This window comes from Balaenoptera borealis (genome assembly GCF_965194805.1).
Source record: "Balaenoptera borealis genome assembly, chromosome: 3".
Taxonomy (NCBI): Eukaryota; Metazoa; Chordata; class Mammalia; order Artiodactyla; family Balaenopteridae; genus Balaenoptera; species Balaenoptera borealis.
In genome coordinates, this window is record NC_138866.1 from 123541322 (window position 1) to 123562203 (window position 20882).

Genomic DNA, 20882 nt, shown 5'->3' on the forward strand with positions numbered 1-20882 from the left:
CGTGGTAGAGAAGGGCAGAGATGCCATAAATTGCTCCAGATGGCCCCGTGCCAGGCCCAGCCCACCTTCAGCAAACTCAGAATAATGGAATCTGCAGGCCTGTAGGATGGTTAGGATGCCAAGCTCATACCCTCCTCCATAAGCAGCACTAGAAATTCCTGAGACCCAGGTTCAGCTGCCCACTGGGTGACAAGCAGCAGGCCTGGGCCTTGGCTGACTACTCAGAACCCCAGCAGGAGGAAGTCAACCCCCCAACCCCTGCAGGCCTGTCCACTGCAATGTCCAGGCTGGTGTGCACCAGGCTTCCATTTCTGTAGCTTTCACGGGCCACTTGCCTACTAACCAGGCAGCAGACCACAGCTTCCTGCCCCTCAGCCTCTGTCCTCCCTCCGGACCCCCAGGACTAAAGCCTGTGGCAGCCAGGGAGGAAAATGGATCTGCCCTCCCCCTCAAGAGGGTCACTCTGAGCTGGACACCAGTATTCAGGGCCAAATTCCATAGACCACCAGAACTGGGAAGCATCTTGTCCAGTGCCCCTCAGTCCTTGGGGAAACTGAGGCCCAGAGAAGGGAAGGACCTGCCTGAGGTCCTACAGGCGGAGGCAGGACAAGGATTTGGACTTGCAGGGCACCTGCTGTTACTCCCCGATGCCTCTGGGAGGGGGGCCTGAGCAGGGAGACGCTGACCAAGCCCAGCCCTGCAGCGGACGCTCTGCTCTTCCCTCCCAGCCCCATGCCCGGCTCCCACTCCCCAGGGAAACCCCACTGTCCTTACTGAGACCCCCAGAGTGGAAAGAGAAGCAAAAGCAAACCTACATTGGCCATTCTAGAGGAGGTGGCAGGCAGAGGGGTCCTGCAGGCTGGGTCCTCAGGAGCTCAAGTCCCCAAAGCACTGCAGGCTTGAGAGTCTGGTCCAGCCCCTGCTCAGAGCACACTGGTGCCGGCAGGGGCTTTGGCCAAGTGAACCACCGTCACAAGTGACTAGACTGTTCCAAGGAAGTGCCTGACTCCCTGGGGGCTGCTCCCTGCCAGCCTGTACCCCTCCTCCACCCCACCACTGCCTCTTCCTCCAGGGCTTCTGACTCATGGCTCAGAGTTGGGCACAGCCGGACTCAGGAAACTGCTGAGGAAATGAACTAACCAATCATTCAGTCACTTAATCAATCAGTCCTGCAGGCTTACTGTCTAAGGTCCAGCACCAGAGTCACCTCCTCCAGGGGGCCCATCCTGGCCTTTCCTCCCTGCACCTACCCAGCTCCACCCTCTTGGTGTCCAGGGCTCCCTGTCAGGGCCCTTGTTGACAGTCTCAGGCTGCCATTTCCACAGTGCAGAAGCTACCAGAAGACAGGGCCTCCCATCTCCTTCTGTCTACCTGCAGCCTCTGTCACGTGAGACCTGCCTGTGGCCTTGCCCTCTGTGAAATTGCTATTTATTGAGTCCACTTGCCACACACCATACCAAGAATATCACAGCTGTTTTCTTATTGAAAACACCACACACCCAGGGAGGTAAGGACGGTGATGAGGAGGAAAAGAGGGGAAGTGACTGCCCAAGGTTCCTCAGCTGGTAAAGATCAGAATCTGGGATGTGAACCCAGGTCAGCTTGTTCCCAAACTCACATACCGACATCAGTCATTCAATAGCCAGTCGAGCAACTCTTTTACATTTTGAAACATCAAAAAATGATTAAAAAAAAAAAAAAACTTTTGAAAATGATTTCCCAAATTCTCTCTGCCTCAAACCAAAGCTGTGTTTCCGTCTGTCATTCAGTTACCATGGATTCACAGAGGCCAGCTCTGTGCCCAGGCTGGGTCAGAGGAACGCCACCCTGGAGAAGGGCCGGGCTGGCTCTGCAGACGAGCTGCTGAGAGCTGGCAAGCAGCCGGAGGCCCCACCCTCACCATGTGGCACTAGGGCGATCCACCCCAGGGGAGGGCGCCAGGTGGCAGGCAGGTGCGGTCCCCTCTTTTGGGAGACTTCCCTCAAGCCAGATGTGGGAACCCAGGCCTTGCCGCCCGCACTGTGTGGCCATTCTGGGCCTCCCTTTCTCTGCAGAGGGGTCAGATCGGGGCTGCAGGAGGAGGTGCTCAGGACAACTCTGGCAGGAGGAAGCATAGTCCTACCTCAGCCTGAAGGCAGCGTGCGGGAGGCCTGAGTGCCGGGCTGTGCTCAGGGGCGGCCCACCTGCTCCCTTCTCTGGGTGGCTCTGGCTGTAAGCCACGGTCCAGGCCCACCAGCTGGCCCCGGCCCTGCCATGCCCCCACTGGCCTTTGTACACACTGCCACTTCCTCCTTTTTACACCCATACAATGCTTGGTGGCTGCATGGGCTAGGCCACAGAGACCAGGGTGCCAAGCAAGCCACTTCCCTTCTCGGGACCTGGTTTCCTCATGGAGGAAGTGAGGGCAGAGGCCAACCTCTCCTGGCCCTGATAACCCACCCTCTAGGGCACAGCCTTATCAGGGCAGATTGGCCGCCCAGTCAGGGAGGGGGCCCGGGCTTGGCCTGAGAGATTGGACAGAGTTCAGCAGACCAGATACGGGTTCACACCCCACCCTGTGGTCCTGGTCATTCTCAGCCTCTACTTCCCTCCCTGTAAAAAGAAGCCTAATTGTTCCCACCACCTAGGTTTGATCTGAGAAGCCACTGACATAATGTACACAGATGAGAATAGTAAACGTAAGGTCAGAGGTTGCCCTGAGCCGGGATTACCCCCATTTTACAGATGAGAAAAATGGAACCCAGAAAGGTTACCTAATCTGCTCAGGGGCCCTGAAGGGCACAGCAGGGATTTGAACCCAGCTCTCCCAGACCAGATCTTGGCTCATTCCCTCAACTCTCTGCAAAGCCCCAGGCTCAGTGGCTGTTCAGCAAGTGGCAGCTCCCCACGCCCTACCCTGTCCCTGCCTGCCTCTCACCCCCGCACCAGACAGAACCCAGATGCGCCAGGCTGGAAAAAACAAGTTATCTCCCTACCACACACCCTCCCCCACCAGAGGGTCCATTTAAAAGGCTGCAGAAGCCTTTTCAAATGTTTCCTTACGTGGAATTCCAGAATATAAAGTCCCTCAGGGGACAGCTAAACCTCTAACCTTAGAGGGAGAGGCCTGGGTTTTGGTACCAGGTCTGATCTGCCAGGAAGAAGCTGGGTAGTCTTAGTAAAGTCCCTTGCCCTCTCTGGGGCCTCCTGACTGTGAAACAGGTTTAGGGAGAGGAAGTGACCTTCAATTGCCTTTCCAGCAGAGAGGCTGCTGTCTGTCTGCTGGCTTTTGGAAGCCATGGCAACCATGGCTGCATCTTACCTAGAGAAGTCGGAAGCCCGGGGTGGGCTGGAGCTGCCTGAGGGGAGTGAGGCCTGGGGAGGGAGCAGTTGGGAACTGGCGCCATGTGTTTCCTGGGAACCAAGCGGAGGCCGGGAAGGTGGCTGGGAAGAGCTGCCTGTAGTAAGCCTCTGCTGGTGAGAAATGCCTGACAGCGAGGGAAGAGCCCCCGAAAGAAGCTGCGTGGAATGGACGGTGGGGAGTAGCTGGGAGGGGTCAGACGTGGACAGCTGCAGGGGACGGAGCGGGATACGCCAGGTCACCAAAGAACCCGCCGAGACAGCCAGGAGAGGAAGAGCTGACCTGTGTGCGTTTGCTACCCGTCCCACCGGCTACAGCAGCACCAGGGAAATAAGACACTTCACCCCTTTAGAGCTTCCAAGCCCGCGCCCCACGCCGCCTGTGGAGACACAGAAGCAGCAGGCAGTGGAGGTGGCAGAACACGGAGAGCGCAGAGACGACCTGCTCTCTGTCCCCAGCATCGGCTTCCAGTCACAGGCCAAGAGGGGAGACTGGGAAGCTTTCAAGTGAACAAGAGTGAGATTTTGATATGTGGTGGAAATGGAGGGAGCTAGACCTGAAAAGGACTAGAAACGCTCTAACACGTGCCCAGGGTAGAGGAAGGGAGAGCTACCAGCGGCTTTGGAAGGTGGAAGGAAAAACATTAAGTTTCCTGCTTGCACCCTACCAAGTTCAGAAACCGTTCTGTAAAATGCTAGCCATGCTTGTCAAACACCTTCCTAATAACTGACGTGCTCTTGGGTTGCTAGGCGCCATGCAGAACTTCCCCGACCAGGGATGGAACCTGCGCCCCCTGCAGTGGAAGCGTGGAATCTTAACCACTGGACCTCCAAGGTAGCCCTATACATTTTTTCTAACATTTTTCTTTCTTTCTTTCTTTTTTTTTTTTTTTTTAAATCACCTTTTACTAGTGAAGAGGAGACGGAACAGGGAGACTGGACTTACTCCCTTCATCTCAGGCAGCCCCAGAAGCCAAGGATTGCGATTTTGAACGTGGTTACAGGCCGCATGGTGCCCGGGCTGCTTTGCCCTCTCCCTTCACCGCAGTTTAACAGTTTTCTGCGGCCAAGGTGCCTACCGTGGCTGGTTTATTAACAACTAGTCCACTGTTGCTTGTCTGCTGTGGGCTGAGAAACCAAACCACTGGGATTGTCAGCACACCTGAGGTAGTAAGCACTGAACTCTGGAGAAGGCAGCCCCCTGAAGGCAGAACGTGGGTCTGTTTGCCTACTGGGTCCTGGTGCCCAGGTCTGCACAGCAACACTCAGCAAATACACTGGACAAAGGCTGAGGAAGCGTCTTAGGGAGGCCCTCGAGCTGACGTGGCTTTATGACAGCTCCTGAGCTGCCCCATGGAGAACAGCAGACCATTTGTTTGCAATTCAATGACTCATTATCCAGCACCTTTAAATAAGCCAGACAGATTTGTCCCCTCTATTTTGTACAATGTATTATTTTTTCTTTTTTTTTTTTTTTTTTTTCACAGTTATATAAGTTTTATTTTTCAATCTGCTTAAAGATTTTTTTAATTAATATTTATTGGAGTATAGTTGCTTTACAATGATGTGTTACTTTCTTGCTGTACAGCAAAGTGAATCAGTCATACATATACATGTACCCATTCTCTTTTAGATTTCCTTCCCATTTAGGTCACCACAGAGCACTGAGTAGAGTTCCCTGTGCTATACAGTAGGTTCCCATTAGTTATCTATTTTGTACATAGCAGTGTACATATGTCAGTGTCAATCTCCCAATTTATCCCACCTCACCTTCTCCCCTTGGTAACCATAAGTTTTTTTCTCTACATCTGTGACTCTATTTCTGCTTTGCAAATAAGTTCATCTGTACTATTTTTCTAGATTCCACATATAAGTGATATTTCGATATTTGTTTTTCTCTTTCTGACTTACTTCACTCAGTATGCCAATCTCTAGATCCATCCATGTTTTTGCAAAAGACACTATTTTGTTCCTTTTTATGGCTGAGTAATATTCCATTGTATATATGTACCATATCTTCTTTTTCCATTCCTCTGTCGATGGACATTAGGGTTGCTTCCATGTCCTGGCTACTGTAAATAGTGCTGCAATAAACATTGGGGTGCATGCATCCTTTCAAATTATGGTTTTCTCCGGATGTATGCCTAAGAGTGGGATTGCTGGGTCATGTGGTAGCTCTATTTTTAGTTTTTTAAGGAATTTCCATAATGTTCTTGATAGTGGCTGTACCACTTTATATTCCCTCCAGCGGTGTAGGAGGGTTCCTTTTCTCCATACCTACTCTAACATATATTGTTTGTAGAATTTTTGATGATGGCCATTCTGACTGGTGTGCGGTGATACCTCATTGTACAATGTATTATTATCCCTATTGTACAGATAAGGAAACTGAGGCTCAGAGAGGATAAGTCAGTGAGTAGCAGCCGGGCTCTTTCCACTGCCTCACAGCTAGTACCCCGCATCTCCACCATTATTGGCTGCTAAACTGAGGGAAAGCAAAGGACCAGACACCCACGTATGGCTTGGATGGATGGATGGATGGATGGATGGATGGATGGATGGATGGACCAGAGACTTTAGTGAGCAAGCCGGTTGCTTACCCAGAGCACCCCAGGAGGAGGGTTGGGTAAAGAGAAGTTCCCTAGTTTCAGCCCTTGAGGAGCCACTGGGGAATGTGGTCATTTGCAGACCTTTGTGGGGCCATCAGGAGCAGAGGGAGTGTCTGTGGTTGGTGCCCCCAGAGAGGCCAACTCCAGATCAGTACAAAGGAGGGCTTTCCAAGAGCCCGAGTGGCCCCAAATGTGCAACACAGGTGAGCCGCTCTGATGGATGGAGAATGCCCCATCGCCAGGGTCTATAATCAGGTTAGGAATCCCGCAGAGAGGACTCGAGCCTCAGGTGATGTGCTGAACTAGGTGTTCTGGGTCTAGGTGTCCCCTGACTCAGAGACTGGAGGGGTCCATTCATAAGCAGACAAATGTGGGGTGATTTACAGCTTTTCTAAGATGGCCCAGGATAGGTGTCAAAGGGAGAGAGCCAAGAAAGCTTACTTTTAAGGAACAAAAGCACATTGAGTGTGGTTAGATGAGCTACTCGGGGTTCAGCTGGGCTGATAGGGGCTTGGGATCAGAAATGAGCTTCCAGAGGTCTCTAGTTCTCCACTGAGCCCCAGTCTGAGGCCTCCCCTGGGCATTAGAGGGCCCCTTACTCAAGCAGCCCTGCTGGATGGGCCCCTGAGACGTCCAGGCCCTTGACCTGGGGTCCAGCTGGGCCCCAAGATTTGGGGAATCTGGAGGCCGGGGACTGATGGTTACCTGCAGCCTTCAGGGGCCCTGTTGGAGCCCTGTGAATGTTCAGGAGCTCTCAGGAATCCCACAGAGCCGGGTGTGGGGACCAGGGGAACAACACAAGCAACAGAAGGGGACCAACTGTGCGTACCTGGGGCCTCTTATCTCAGTAATACCGACCCGGGGAGAATGCGAGGATGAGAGAGGTTACGTAACTTGTCCAGGCTCAAACAGCAATTGTGTGGGTGTGCCATGCCGCTTCAGACTTTGTTCTTTTAAATAGGCCTCTTGCAGCGTCAAGCAGGAAGGGCCTCCTCTACTGCACTGCCCTCCCCCATTCTGTGATGTACATCTCACTTCCCCTCTGCTCTTAAAGGCCCAGCTCGATCCCCCACTTCTCCCTCCTGCTTTATGAAACCAAAATGTGTAGAAGTTAGCACAAGAGGTGGGGCAGGGAGTGAACACGAGTTGGGGAAGAGGCCTGGAGGTGGGGATGAGCCGCTCGGGTTTGGGAGGCCGGAAGCTTGATGCTCAGAGCCGTGAGCCCCGCAGCAGCAGCAGTGAGGGGTCTAAGGAGCCCCGCAGGAGCAGCAGTGAGGGGTCTGAGGGGCTGGAGCAGGTGTCTGAAGAGGTAGCCTGAGGCCAGCTGAGGCGGAGCCCTGAGTCAGGCAGACCAAGTGGTGGGACCCTCCCGGAGGTAACGAGGATCCAGGGCCAGGTTCCAAGTTCAGGGGAAGGGAAGAGGATGGGAGGGATGTGGACGGGTAGAGGCCAGTGTTCTCCATGCCTCTAATTCCCAGAGAAGCCTGCAGTGTCAGGACTGTGCCCTTACTGCCCCACGTCACAGGTGAGCAACGGAGGCTCAGCAAGGTGAGTGACTTGCCCAGGTCACACAGCTCCTCTGTAGTGCCCCCCACCAAGCTGATTAGGCGCAGGTTGGGGGGCGTGCCTATAGGATCCAGCAGTGGCCAGGGCTGAGGGCAGGTAGGGAAGGTGGTTGGAGGGAAGAAGGGACCTGAGCCACCCCAGACGCTGAGCCCCGGAGGAGACTCTGACCCGTCAGCAAGGACAGGCCCTGACCATCCCCTGCATGTGGCCAGCTGCACAGGGCTCCTTGCTGCACGGGCTCCAGCTTGTAAGTGACCGGCCAGGGACTGGGGACCGGCATCTGTGGCCCAGGCGCTGTCTCTGCACGTCCCCTTCCCCAATTATCACCCCTCCCACACCTCTTACACCTGCCAGAGGATGGCCCACAGGGAACACCTCCACAAGAGAAAGTCCAGGTAGGGGGTGTAGGAAGACCCTAGGCACTGCGTCCTAGTCCTGGCCAGTCCCATGCACACAGATGGTGTGACCTTGAGCAAGTTACTTAACCTCCTGTGCACAGATTCCCTCCTCTGTAAAATGAGTGTGAACACACTGTCCACTTTCCCTGGGGCTCTGAGGACTAAATGATATAATATATGTAGGAGCCCAACAAAGGGCACGCTGACACTTAAGGAGCTCCTGGAAAATGGTGGCCATGGTGATTAGTACATATCAGGTAAAAGTAAACCAAGAAAGGAAATAAAAAAAGGAGAGCTGGGTTTGAATCCTAGCTGGTTGGAATCCAATCGACTGCTTGCTTCCGATCTCTCAGCCTTAATTTCTTCACCTGTATAGTGGAACGCACACTGGACTCCAAGCCCTCACCGGGCTGACGTGGGGCGTCTTGCTTGGTAGCTGTGAATGGCTTCAGGGTGAGGGCTGGCAGCCTCCTCTGGGCTTGAGACTTGCTCAAGGGACAGAGATGGGCCCCTGGGGCTGCAGGGAATCCCCGCTCCTCACACCTTTCCCCAAAGGCAGGAATAGACACCCACAGCCCCTGGATTAGGTCCCTCAGCCTCCTCTGCCGGCCTTGGTAGGTTCTGGGCCTCAGAGCTGACCCTGCACTCTGGCTGCAACGCCCTCCAAGCCCAGGGGCTTCCTGGGCTCCTGTACCTGCTGAGGGTCTATAGGTGGGGCTTCTTGCCCTAGGCCGTTAACATTCATTTCACCACGTCTACCTTTTAACCACAGTAATGATTTAATACAGACAAGGAGCCAGAGGCTGAGAGAGTGGCGGGACTCACCAGGGCCACACCGTGAATGCAGTGGAGTCCAAGCAGGGCATCGGGTTCTAAAGGCAGCGTGAGAGGCAAAGACGGCGCCCTCCAAGCAAGGGTTCTGTGTTGGAGACTGGGAAATTGCTTCACCCTGCCCAACACAGCCAGTGTGCATCCGGCATAGAGCAGCACTGTGGGAAAACACATCTCTAAGCGGAGCAAGATGCCACCTCCAGGGTTCTGGGGCGCTGGGGCTGCCTGAGGGAAGCCTGTGCTCTCTGGAACCGTTCACTGCTTACCTTTCCCACTCAGCCCCTCACTTGCACCCATACGTTGGTAGGACTCAAACCAAGACCTTTGGACCCTGGAGTGCAGACTCCTCCCCTCAGTGAATCTGCAGTCCCTCTAAGGTTGGGGGGTGATCTGAGGACTAAAATAAAATTCCAGCGGGCTCATGGCAGCTCCCGCCCTGACCCAAGACCTAGTCTCAGCCTCTGGTCTTCCCATGGCCCTGGAATTAGCCACACTGTTCCTTTGGTTCCAGTGTCAATTTCCATCCTCTTCTGGGTCAGACTGAGAAAAATTGCAGACGCTAGCACAGCACCTACTACGGTGCTGCCCTACGCTGTGCAGACCCCCACAGCCCAAGCTGTTAGTATTCATGACAGCTCCAGAGACACTGATCCAGACTTCTGTGTTGATCCCCTCCCTGCCTACCACCTCAACCCTGCTTGCGTGGACTGACCCCAGCTGACCTCCTGGACCTTCCTACTACCTGCAGTCTGGGGTCCCCAGGCCTGGGAGAGTGGGCTCAGAGCTGGTCCAAATGAAAGGAAAACATTCAAGAGGTGACAAAGAAGAGGACCCCTTCTGCTTCAGTGGCTGCCATCTGGGCAGTTGGGGGTCAGAAGTCCTGATTTTCAAAGGCCCCTCAGGTCTAGGCAGGCCCAGGCCAGGGTGGACATCAATTCCCTCAGGGCCTTCTCATGATCCTCTGAAGAAGTCGGTGACCCCAGCCTGTGGGACAATCCTCCTTGAAGAGTGAGAGCTGGTGGGGCCTCAAGGAAGCTCAGAAGTCATGGGCCTTCTCAGGGGGCCAGAGGTAGGGCATCTGTAAGGAGGAGCCCACCATCCCCAAGTATGTCCGGGTTTGGGAGAGTTATAGGGGGTTTGTCATAGACTGGTGGCCAGTCCAGGTTGGCAACCTCAGGAAGGCTCAAACCTCAGTTTCCTCACCTATGAAAACATATCTAGTGTGGAGAAAAAGGAACTCTCCTACACTGTTGGTGGGAATGTAAATTGGTGCAGCCACTGTGGAGAACAGTATGGAGGCTCCTTTAAAAACTAAAAATAGAGCTACCATATGATCCTGCAATCCCACTTCTGGGCATATATTCAGAGAAAACCATAATTCAAAAAGACACATGCACCCCAATGTTCATAGCAGCATTGTTCACAATAGTCAGGATGTGGAAGCAACCTAAATGTCCATCGACAGATGAATGGATAAAGAAGGTGTGGTACATTTATATAATGGAATACTACTCAGCCATAAAAAGAATGAAATAATGCCATTTGCAGCAACATGGATGGACCTAGAGATTATCATACTAAGTGAAGTAAGCCAGACAAAGACAAATATCATATGATATCGCTTATATGTGGGATCTAAAAAAAAAAAAAAAAAAAGATACAAATGAACTTATTTACAAAACAGAAATAGATCTACAGACATAGAAAACAAACTTATGGTTACCAAAGGGGAAAAGGGGGGAAGGGATAAATTAGGAGTTTGGGATTATCAGATAGATATACACTACTATATATAAAATAGATAACCGACAAGGACCTACTGTATAGCACAGGGAACTACACTCAATATTTTGTATAACCTATAATGGAAAAGAATCTGAAAAAGAATATATCAATATATAATATGTATAACTGAATCACTTTGCTGTATACCTGAAACTAATACAACATTGTAAATCAACTATATTTTAAAAAATTAAAAAAATAAAAACACCTCAACTCAGGACCTCAATAGCTGATAATTTTGAGAAAAAAAAAAAGAGAACAAAGTTGGAAGACTCACAATTCCTGATTTCAAAACTTGCTACAAAGCTACAGTGATTAATATAGTGTGGTACTGCCATAAGGACAGACATACAGACCAATGGAATGGAACAGAGAGCCAGAAATAAGCACTCACATATATGGTCCACTGATTTTCAACAAGGATGGCAAGACCATTCAATGTGGAAAAGACAGTCTTTTCAACAAATGGTGCTGGAGAAACTGGATATGCACATGCAAAAGAATGGAGTTGGACTCAACACCATATACAAAAACTAACTCTTAAAACTGAACAACAAAAAGATAAACAACCCAATTCAAAAGTAGGCAAAGGACTTGAATAAACATTTCTCTAAAGAAGATATACAGATGGCCAATAAAAATAAAAAAATATGCTCAACATCATTGGTCATTAGGGAAATACAAATCAAAACACCAATGAGGGACTTCCCTGGCAGTCCAGTGGTTAAGGCTCAGAGCTTCCACTGCAAGGGGCACAGTTCAATCCCTGGTAGGGGAACTAAGATCCTGCATGCAGCATGGCATGGCCATATAAATAAATAAACTTAAAAAAAATAAAATAAAGAGGCAAAGTTTAAAAAAAACACCAAAACACCAAAAAGAGATACCACTTCATACCTGCTAGGATGGCTATGATTGGGGGAAAAAACCACACAGAAAATAACAAGTGTTGGTGAAGATGTGGAGAAATCAGAACCCTTGTGCATTGTTTTGTTTTTTTGGGTTTTTTTGTTTGTTTGTTTGAAACCTTCGTGCATTGCTGATGGGAATGTAAATGGAGCCGCTGCTGGGGAAAATAATTTAGCAGTTACTCAACATGTTAAACATAGGATTACCATATGATCCAGCAGCTCCACTCCTAGGTATATACCCAAAAGAATTGAAAGCAGGCATTCAAACCAGTATTAGTACACCTGTGTTCATAGCGGCATTATTCACAATATTCAAAATGAGGGAACAACCCAAGTGCCCGATAACAGATAAATGGATAAACAAAATGAGGTATATACGTAGATTGGAATATTTTTCAGCCATAAAAAGGAATGAAATTCTGACACATGCTAAAACATGGATGAACCTTAAAAACATTATGCTAAATGAAATAGGACAAATATTGTCTGATTCTACTTATATGTGGTCCCTAGCATGGCAAATTCATAGAGACAGAAAGCAGAGTAAGAGGTGAGAAGAGGGATATAGGGAGTAATTATTTAAGGGGTAGAGAATTTCTGTTTGAAATTTGAAAAAGTTCTGGAAATAGATAGTGGTGATGGTTGTACAACATTGTGAATGTACTGATGCCACTTAATTGCACACTTAAAAATGGTTAAAATGGTAAATTTTACGTTACGTATACTGACCACAAAAAAAGTAATTGTATAAGGTTATAAGGTTAAAAAAAAAAACAACCCTCTACCCTCTACTCATTCACAAGTGAGTCAGATGAGGTCACGTAAATGGTAAAAGCCAGATATATGCTCATTGTCAGCAACAGCAATGCATCCGAAACACCACAGTGATCTACACCAATGGTTCTCAGCCTTGGCGGCACTTTGGAAACTGGAGAACTTTGAAAAATACTGCTCCTCCACCCTGAAATTTGCATGCAATTGACCTGTGGCAGTGCCTGGGCTGGGATTTTTGATCCCTGTCACATTTCTGATCTTATCTCCAACTACTGTCTACCTCTATCACTCTGCCCCAGCCACACAGGCCTCCTTGTCCCTTGAACAGGTCAAGCATTCTCCTGACTCAGCCCATCACCCCCTTTTCCTCTCCAGTATAGCTCAGCTTCTGCTTTTCCATTTCTGCAGTTGGGAAGCCCTGATCCCATCTGGCTGCCCCATCCCCACCCGGGCTGCTAGTCTCTGGAGCACCAGCAGACACTTCCTGTTGCCCAATAGTGGGTGGCCTGTCAACACCAGCAGAAGGGGATGTCACTCACCCGCCTCCTCTGTCACCCATCGCTCAGGGTACCAGGTCTCGGCAAACCACCACACACTCTCACTGACGCCAAGGGCTTTCTGAACTGGCCTGGGAAGGTAGCAGCCAGGCCTAGCCCAGCAGCCCCAAAGTCCAACGGGGTGGCATCCCCAGGTCCACATCCCCTCTATAAGCCTCAGTCTTCTCTATAAAGCAGGAATAAGAATAACAACCTCATGGGGCTATTGCATCTTGTCTCCTGAAGCCATAGGAATGACTCTCTAATGGTGGAATTTAATATGCAATGGTGAACAGAGTTGGGAGGCAGCCTGAGACTGGGAGGATCCACATATGAGGCTCACCCTGCAGGTGCCTATCCAATTATAAGTGGGGATCCCTTGGGATCTGTTCCTGGTCTGCTAACTCCCAATGCTGAGCAGAAGAATGTGGTCCCCTGAGCCTCTCCAACTTCAAAGCCTTTATCTTAGGTGAGAATCACTCTGACGTCCTACAGATGAGGAAACTGAAGTTCAGAGGGGGGAAAGGGTTCTCCAGGTCCCCCTCAGCGAGTGAGGGTGGAAGCTTCAAAGAGGCCTATTCCCCTTCTGAGACTGGAAGACAGGGAGTGACTGAGCCCATGAGGGAGGGACCTTCCAGAGCTAGCCCAGCAGGGAGCCCTAGCATGGGCAGCCCCCAGGGCACAGGGTACCACTCTCTCTAGCTGGAAGTGAGGCAGTTTCAGTTTCCACAACACGTTCCCTCCATCGTGTGGTTTGCAGCGTCAGCCAGGCTCTAGGCGAGGTGGGCGGGCATCCTACCCACAGCCTGCAGCCTCCAAGCCTCTTTGCATGAGTGGAAACATCCGTCACTGGAGAGGGTGCAAAAAGGAAGAACGCATCTTTGCCTTCACTCAAGGTTGGTCAAGACCTTTCACAAGCCGGCAAGGGCCTCCCCTTCCTACCAGTCACCTTACGCAGTCCTCTGGGCCAGAAAACCGCCTTGCAAACCCACTGTGCCCTCTCCCCCTTCCACACCTTTGCCTGTGCCACTCCTTCCACCTGGAGCACCCTTTGCCCTCCTGCCACGTCCCAAATCCTCACCAACCTTTCCAAACCCAAGCAAGGCCCTCCCTCTCCATCCCAGGGGCTGGCAACCCCAGCTTGGGGGAGGTGCCAGGAGCAGTCAGGAAAAGTCCATGAGTTCCTGGACACCAAAGACCAAAAAGAGGTTCCAAGACCAAAAAGAGGGTCTTGAGAAGCAGATCTTGTTTTCCACCAATAATAAAATCAAAGGTGTGGGTTATGTTCTTGGCCCAGGACACTGCTGCCAGGAAATCCTACGGGAGAGAATCTGCAGGCATCGCAACAGCAGGGCAGCCACAACCACAGACCTCTGCAGTCACCTATCGCCGTTAGACAGCCAACCGCGGCCTGTGGAGTGGGCGCTGAGGAGCCAAGTTCTCAGGTCCCAGGGGGCACACGCACCACAGAGTGTGCACAGAGTACGTGGAAGAGTTCATGCTATCGAGCTACAAATGTCGCCTAAAAACACCATCTTGGCCTTGAAAACAGAAATTGCTTAGTTGTGTTTTTAAATATTTTCCTTTTAATGAAATACGTAATCCGTGATCACTTGCAGAAAATTATGGAGAGAAAAATCACATTACTTCCAAAACCATGGAAACCAGTGTTAACATATAGGGAGTCACCCTTATATCCAACAGGAGTTACAACTGAACCAAGAACTGGTGAATCTCCTTGGAGTCAGGGGCAGAACGGGATGCGGTCCAACAGAGCTAGGTGGGTGCCCCTGCTCTGTCCAGGACGTAGGACCATGAACTAGGCCTTTGACCTGCCCATGCCTCCGTTCTGCAGACGGGAGGATGTTGGCAAGCCCTTCCCTGCAGGGTGGGTTTGGGGACACACATGGAATGACTGTCACAGTGCCTGGCGCCTAATAGGCACTGAACAAACAGGCACTGTAGCCACTCCTCTGGGGATGATTTAAGTAGCTGGGACTCAGAGAAAAAAATCTTCACAGAACAGGAAATAAACATCCTCTTTTTCATTTTTAGTTGTGTAATTTAATTTTTCAATAGGTAATACATTTGCATGGTTCAAAAATTAAAAACTATAAAAAGATACATAGTGACAACGCTCATTGCCACCCAGCCCTGTAACCCATCAGTCTCTTTTCTCTGACTCCCCCCAAGGTCATCACTTTAATTAGTTCTCTGTGTGTCTTTCCAGAGACTCTCATTGCTAATACAAGCCTGTGCCGACATAAATGCTTATTATTTCCCCCACTTTTCACAACAGGTCGCATGCAAGACACACCACTTGGCTCTATGCTTTTTGCACAGAACACCATGCCTTGAAGAGCTTTGCAGCCAGCACAGAAAGAGAGTCCATCCTCATCCCTTCTGACAGCCATGGCCAGGGAGACATTGGGAAGGCAGTAGGTGGCGGCAAAGGAAGGACAGCCAGGGGCCTCCCTCTCCCACCTCCTGCCTCTACAATCCCCTTTTTCTCGGAAGGACCCCCCTCCTCAGCCACTGGCCCCCTCAGCCTTCAAGGCCACAGGACCCTGCCCTGCTGCAAGTCCACCCACAAGGCCTGAGTGGGCTTAGGTTCCCAGCAGAGCCCCTCCAGGCCCAGTCCTCTCAGCCCCTTCCAGGTCACTCTGGTCCCTCTTTCCTGGATGAAAAGGCTCCTGCCCAGCCAGAGGACTATGAGGGGTCCCAAAGTGACTGCTAGTGCCAAATGCTAGAGAACTGGGCCCACTCTCTCACCCAGGAATGCCTCCTCTTCTGGGAAGCTACCCAAAGATGTAGTCCTCAAGTGCAAAACCTTGATACACAAAGATCTACCCCATACATCACTGTCCAGAATACTAAATAGTTGGCAGTAACCTAAATGTCCAACAATATGGGATTGGATAAATAAATCACAGCATGTCCACCAAATCCACCAGCTGGAGGACCATGCAGTCACTAACAATGGTGTTTTGAAGATGAGGAAATCATACCCAGGCCCACACACATTCAAAACAGAATTATATTGAAAAGAGGGTTGTCCCCACCTCAGTCTCCTCCTCAGTGGGGAACCTCAGAGTCTCAGAACTGGGAAGGGGAAGAGGCAACAGTAGCTGATCAGACACATGGGGCCTGAGTCCCCTCTCCCCACCCTCACCCCGTGCATCCTGGGTGAGTCATTCCCCCACCCCAGGATGTGGTACCTCCTTCTGTCCTCTGTTGGGGAGCTCAGCTCCTCCCAGCTTGGCACAGAGGTTTCCAGATGAAGCTGGAGCCCAGCCTCAAAGGGGAGAGATGTGACCTCAAGTCAGAGGGAAAAGTTCAGGCCTGTTCTCTCTGTCCCCATTGATGGTTCCTGCCCAAAGCCGGGGCGGCAGGGAGGGAAGAGCAGGGAGTGAGAGGTAGTATATGCAGCCCTTACTTTTCCTTTTAACAACCCCAAGTGGGACAGGATGTGGATCTTAATAAAACCTGGTCCAAACCTAGATTTTCCCTCTTGAAGCAATATCCAGTGACTTCTTCGCAAAGGCGGTTGGACATATAGGTCTGGGAGGCAATGAGGAGGTAGGAGGGGAAAGCGCAGCTCGGAGCACCCCTCGGGGTGTGCCCCGTGCCTGGCCGTGTTATCAGAGAAGCTCAGTCTCCAGCACTGGATTCTGGCCTCCTTGAGGGCAAGACAGTCTCATTCATCTGACTGGACGTGAGGGTGAGGATCGGAGGCCCAGCTTAGACTACCTGGTAGTGAACCCTTCTCAACAAACATTTGCAGAATGTAACTAAAGTAAAATGAAGGAGAAGATAGGTTCAGGAAGGCATTAGGACCGTGGATGCATTTACTGTTCATTCACTTATTCTATAAACATTGACTGAACACATACCGCACTCGCCAGCCCTATACTGAGGAGGCAGACAGGTGTTTCGTGCAATACAGTTTGGCAAGGAAAGCTGTGTGTACTGGGGAAGGGGGGTGGTATCCCCACATTCTGGGGGCTTCTGTGCCGCTCGGTGCTGAGTCAGGTTATATGAGCTCTAAGGCCCCCTCAGCTCGAGCACCTGGTATTCTCGTCCTCAACCTTGTCTCTCCGACAGCCCCTGCTCTGAGGCTCAGCCACAGACTTCCTGCGAAGCTGTGATGTTCTTTATCACTGTGCGTGTATAACAGAAATCAAATGATCCCTTCCCTCCCCCTGTGGCCAGGACCGCCCCTGCCTCAGTCCCACAGCGGTCTGCGTCTGAATGTTCTGCTGAAGATAAACGCAGGCTATAAATAAATACTGTGTGGCCACACTGGCAAAATTGCAAATGTAGGCCTACTGAGGGACAGTACTGGTCTGCTCCCAGGCTGAATGTTCCCACCACTTCTGAACCACTATGTCTGCTTTTTATAATTTTTTTGTCTCCTCTTGCTATCAGGCTACCAGCTATCTGTGAAACCGTCTCTAACAGTTCAGGCCCACCAGTATTTAACCAAATGTAGATCCCTACTATTTGCTGTATGTATAGGTTAAAAGACCACACAGCCAAGCTTGTTATAATTGTGGGTAAAATCAGAGTTCATGGGCCCTAACCGCTATAGGGCATCTCATATGAGTAAAGTATATAAGCTTCAATGCAAGCTCTTAGCTCCTCAGAAAACACTTCTGTTTCCCTCCTCACAATGAGCTGGTGCGCCTTGGACTGGGGTGGGGGAAAGCCAGGGGGAGGAGCAGGCGGGGCCCTGTCCCTAACACCCCCATGGCAGTTAGATCGTTAAGTCTTCTGTTTTACAGACTTGTCTGTAAACTGGGCTTTAAAAGACTTCTATGGACCTCATCTGATCTTACTTCTCTGGGAGGTGGGAAGGACAGTTTTTCTCCCTCCTCCACCAATGTGGCCCGAAGATCCAGTGATGGGCCCTATTGCTAGAAGAGCAATGAAGCACCTGGGTGAGAGCCCAGACACTGGGGCCAACCTGTCCGGTTTCATCCCAGCTACGTGACCTTGGGCAAATGACTTAGGCTCTCTGTGCCTCAGCCTCCTTTTGCGAATAATAGGGATAACACTAGCATCTACCTCCTTGGTTTAAATGGGTGAATAGATACATAGTCCTGAGAACGGGCTGCTGGCACATCTTTAATGCTCAGTAACTGTTAGCTGTCCTCGTGGGCTGGGCGGGGCTGAGCGCCAGTGAGAGGTGTTAGAATTCAGAGCCCTGGGGGCAGTGGTGCTGCCACCGACCTTCTGGGGCATCTGCCCAGGCTCAGTGTGAAAGGCTCCCACTGGCCACTTCTCCCACTCTGCTCCAGCCTTCCCTAGGGAAGCTGCACCCTCACCCCAGGCCCCGGGAGCCAGCAGTGACGGAGAGGGGGCACCTGTAGGCCGTGAAGCCCGCAGCAGCTCAGAGGTGGGGAGAGCACAGAGCGTGGGCGGGATACCGCTCAGGAAGCTGCCACAGGTGGGCTGCTGCCACCATACCCTGCTCTCCCTCATGTACCATCCCCCGCTGCCCAGATCCTGCCTTAGGGCTATTCCTTGGCCCAGCTCTGTCTTAGAGAAGGTGGACCCAGGGGCTCTGGGCTGGGACAGATGTCCTGGAGCTAAAATATAGTCAAGGTGTCCTGGCCTGCCTTGGGCTACTGAGCACCTGGATTTTCAGGCCCTGTCCTTTACCCAGACTTTGCACTTTAAGTCAGAGCAGTGATGTAATGGCTCACTGTCTGGCCTGTCTCCCCACCCCTGCAGCCCCTCACCCCTTGCCCCTCGCACGGGCCCCATTTGCCAGCCTGGTGCTTGGAATGGGCCGAGCCAGGTCTGCCTCCCTTGGCTTCTCTGGGCCGGTTCCAGCCCCTCTTTGTAGAGATGGGGAAACGGAGGCCCAGAGAGGCATCCCTCTGCCCACTGTGCGATCAGTGCCAGCGGGAAGCAGGCCACTCACACGCTGGCCACGGGCCCCAAGCGGAGCGTGGCCTGGAAGGGAAGGAAGACCTGGCTCGTTAGCTTTCGTCCTCCTGGCCGGAGGCCCTAGGAAAGGGCCCAGGGAGGCCAGGCTGTCGACTGAGGCCGTGCGAAGTGATCAAAGAGCCAGGTGTCCTCTGCAGGGCTGGAGGGGATCCCTCAGGACAGCCACATTCCCCAGCGCTAACCAGAGAGGTCTCAGCTTTTTCCTGTGAGCCACTGGGAACAGCCAGAGCTTGAGGAGCAGAGGGGGAGCTTGAGAGACAGCTGGAAAAAAGCTGAAGGGATCTGGGGTCCAAACTGGGCTTGTGGGCTGTGTGGCCTGGGCCAAGCATTTCACCCCCACGAGCCAGCTGGGTGCTGGAATTTCACAAGGAAAAGGCTTGATTTACATGTGCTCTGGATTTAAGAAAGCCAGCGAGGAATTGCCCAGCCCTGTTGCCTCCTCAAAGGACCCCTAAGGTCTGCAAGGAAGAGGGGTTGGGTGAGGGGAAGAGAATTCCCATTTGGTGCTCCAGCAAGGTGCGGGGGAGTTTGTTACATCACCTTGTTTTAACCCTCCCATCCAGTTGGTATGTTTATTAATAGCTCTCTCTACTATATAGATGGGGGAAAATGGAACTCAGAGAAGTAAAATGACTTGTCCAGCCTCTAAATAGCAGAGCCAAGATCCAAAGTCAAGTTTTTCTGGTCCCCAAACCTGTGACCCCCTTCCTCCTTCGCCTCACAAGACCTCCTCGAGCTCCCACCCATATATCAGACACTCCTAAAAAGTTCCTGCTGTGGGGAGAGGGTCACTCAGGGGAGAAATCAGCCCTGGGAGCACAGAGACTATCCCCCACTCACTGTGTTGAAGTTTGCAGAGAAATCAGTACCCCAGACTGAGGACCCCCTTCCTCTCCCGACTCAGAAGCAGCCCAAGTCACCTCCACGATGATAAAGCCCAAAAGTCAACCACTATTTTTATGAGAAAACCCCCACTTGGAGCCGCATCCCCACCCACCGCCCCGGGGAAATTTCGGCGGGGCTGGCCTCCCCGGGGCGCACGCCACTGGCTCAAACCCACAGCCGTCTTCACTCACCCAAAAGGCATCTTTGAACTGAAGCTGGGGCATCTTCCTCAGCCGACTGCCACGGCAAAACTCCCTCTCCTGCCACAGACAGGGCTGAACGAGGGCCAGGAGCCAGGCGCACCGTCCCCGTCCCGGCAGGGCTGGCCCAGGGCCCCCCTTCCAGGCCGGCGCCGTCTGCAGTGCCTCAGAAGGCAGCTGTAAGCCAGAGACTGCTGGAGGGAGGAAAAGGGCTCAACCTGTTTTGTTTGGGGCTAGAATCAGCAGCAAAATGAGGAAGGACTGGTGCCCAGTGATGGGAGGGCGGGTCCCAGCGTCCGGCCCGGCCCCTCACCAGCCCCGTGGAGACGGAGGACACAGTGCAGGCTGCAGGACTGAGAGCAGGGATGCCAGCCCCGGGGTGTGGGGAGGCAGGGGCCAGTGGGAGAGGCAGCCCGGGGCCGGTGCAGGTAGGTTTGTGCAACCTCCCCCAGGGCAGGCTCCAGGGCCGCGGCCGCACAGGAAGTGGAGCCGCTGTGCTCCCCTGTGCAGCCCCGCCTGCCATCTGCCACCCTGCTGCTTGCCTCCACTTGCCTCCTTCCGATGCCCTAGCTGGACCGTTCTCAGCGGCCATAAACTTAGGGAGCCTGAGGCCCACTGAAGCTGTGGGCAAGGAGGAGGGCAGGAACCCAGGTGCTGTCACCTACCACCCCAAGCCTCGCCCCAGACCAGGTCCAGAGACGCTAGACTCTCCACCCCTCACCAGCAAACCGTTTCGGGGAGGGAGGGGCTCACCCAAGCCTAGAACATCATCAAACCCTGGGTGAACGTTGCCCCAGTCCACATCCTGCCCTCAAGGAGCTCATAGTCTAGGCGCAGACAGAGCTGTGTGCTGGGGGGAGCCGTGAAAGAACAGAAATGGGGTGAGCAGGTAACTAGCCAAGAGATAACAGCCTATGGATACTGCCTTCCCTCCAAGTCCCCAGGTTAGACACTCTCTGGGGCAGGAAGCCCCCCTCTGAAGATGGAGTCTTCAGGCTGGAAGAATGTGGTTGGACCGAGAGAGACAGGATTACAAAGGCATAAACGTGGGAGTTTGAAAAGACAGGTTGAGGCCCCAGTTTCTGTTCTGTCT

General features: G+C 52.2%; 1 protein-coding gene across 3 annotated transcripts in view; it reads right to left on the minus strand.

Annotated features, from left to right (window-relative positions):
- The window catches only part of PSTPIP1 (proline-serine-threonine phosphatase interacting protein 1), a 41905-nt gene extending 21776 nt beyond the window's left edge, over positions 1-20129 (minus strand). The window contains exon 1 of one of the 3 annotated variants that reach the window (XM_082387704.1): positions 19781-20129. In XM_082387704.1, the coding sequence (XP_082243830.1) occupies positions 19781-19813 (33 nt within the window). In that variant the 5' untranslated portion in view covers positions 19814-20129. Of the gene's footprint in view, positions 1-815; positions 970-19780 lie in introns of those variants that run through there. The other 2 variants (XM_082387702.1, XM_082387703.1) reach the window with 2 other exon arrangements.
- Positions 20130-20882: the final 753 nt, after the last annotated feature.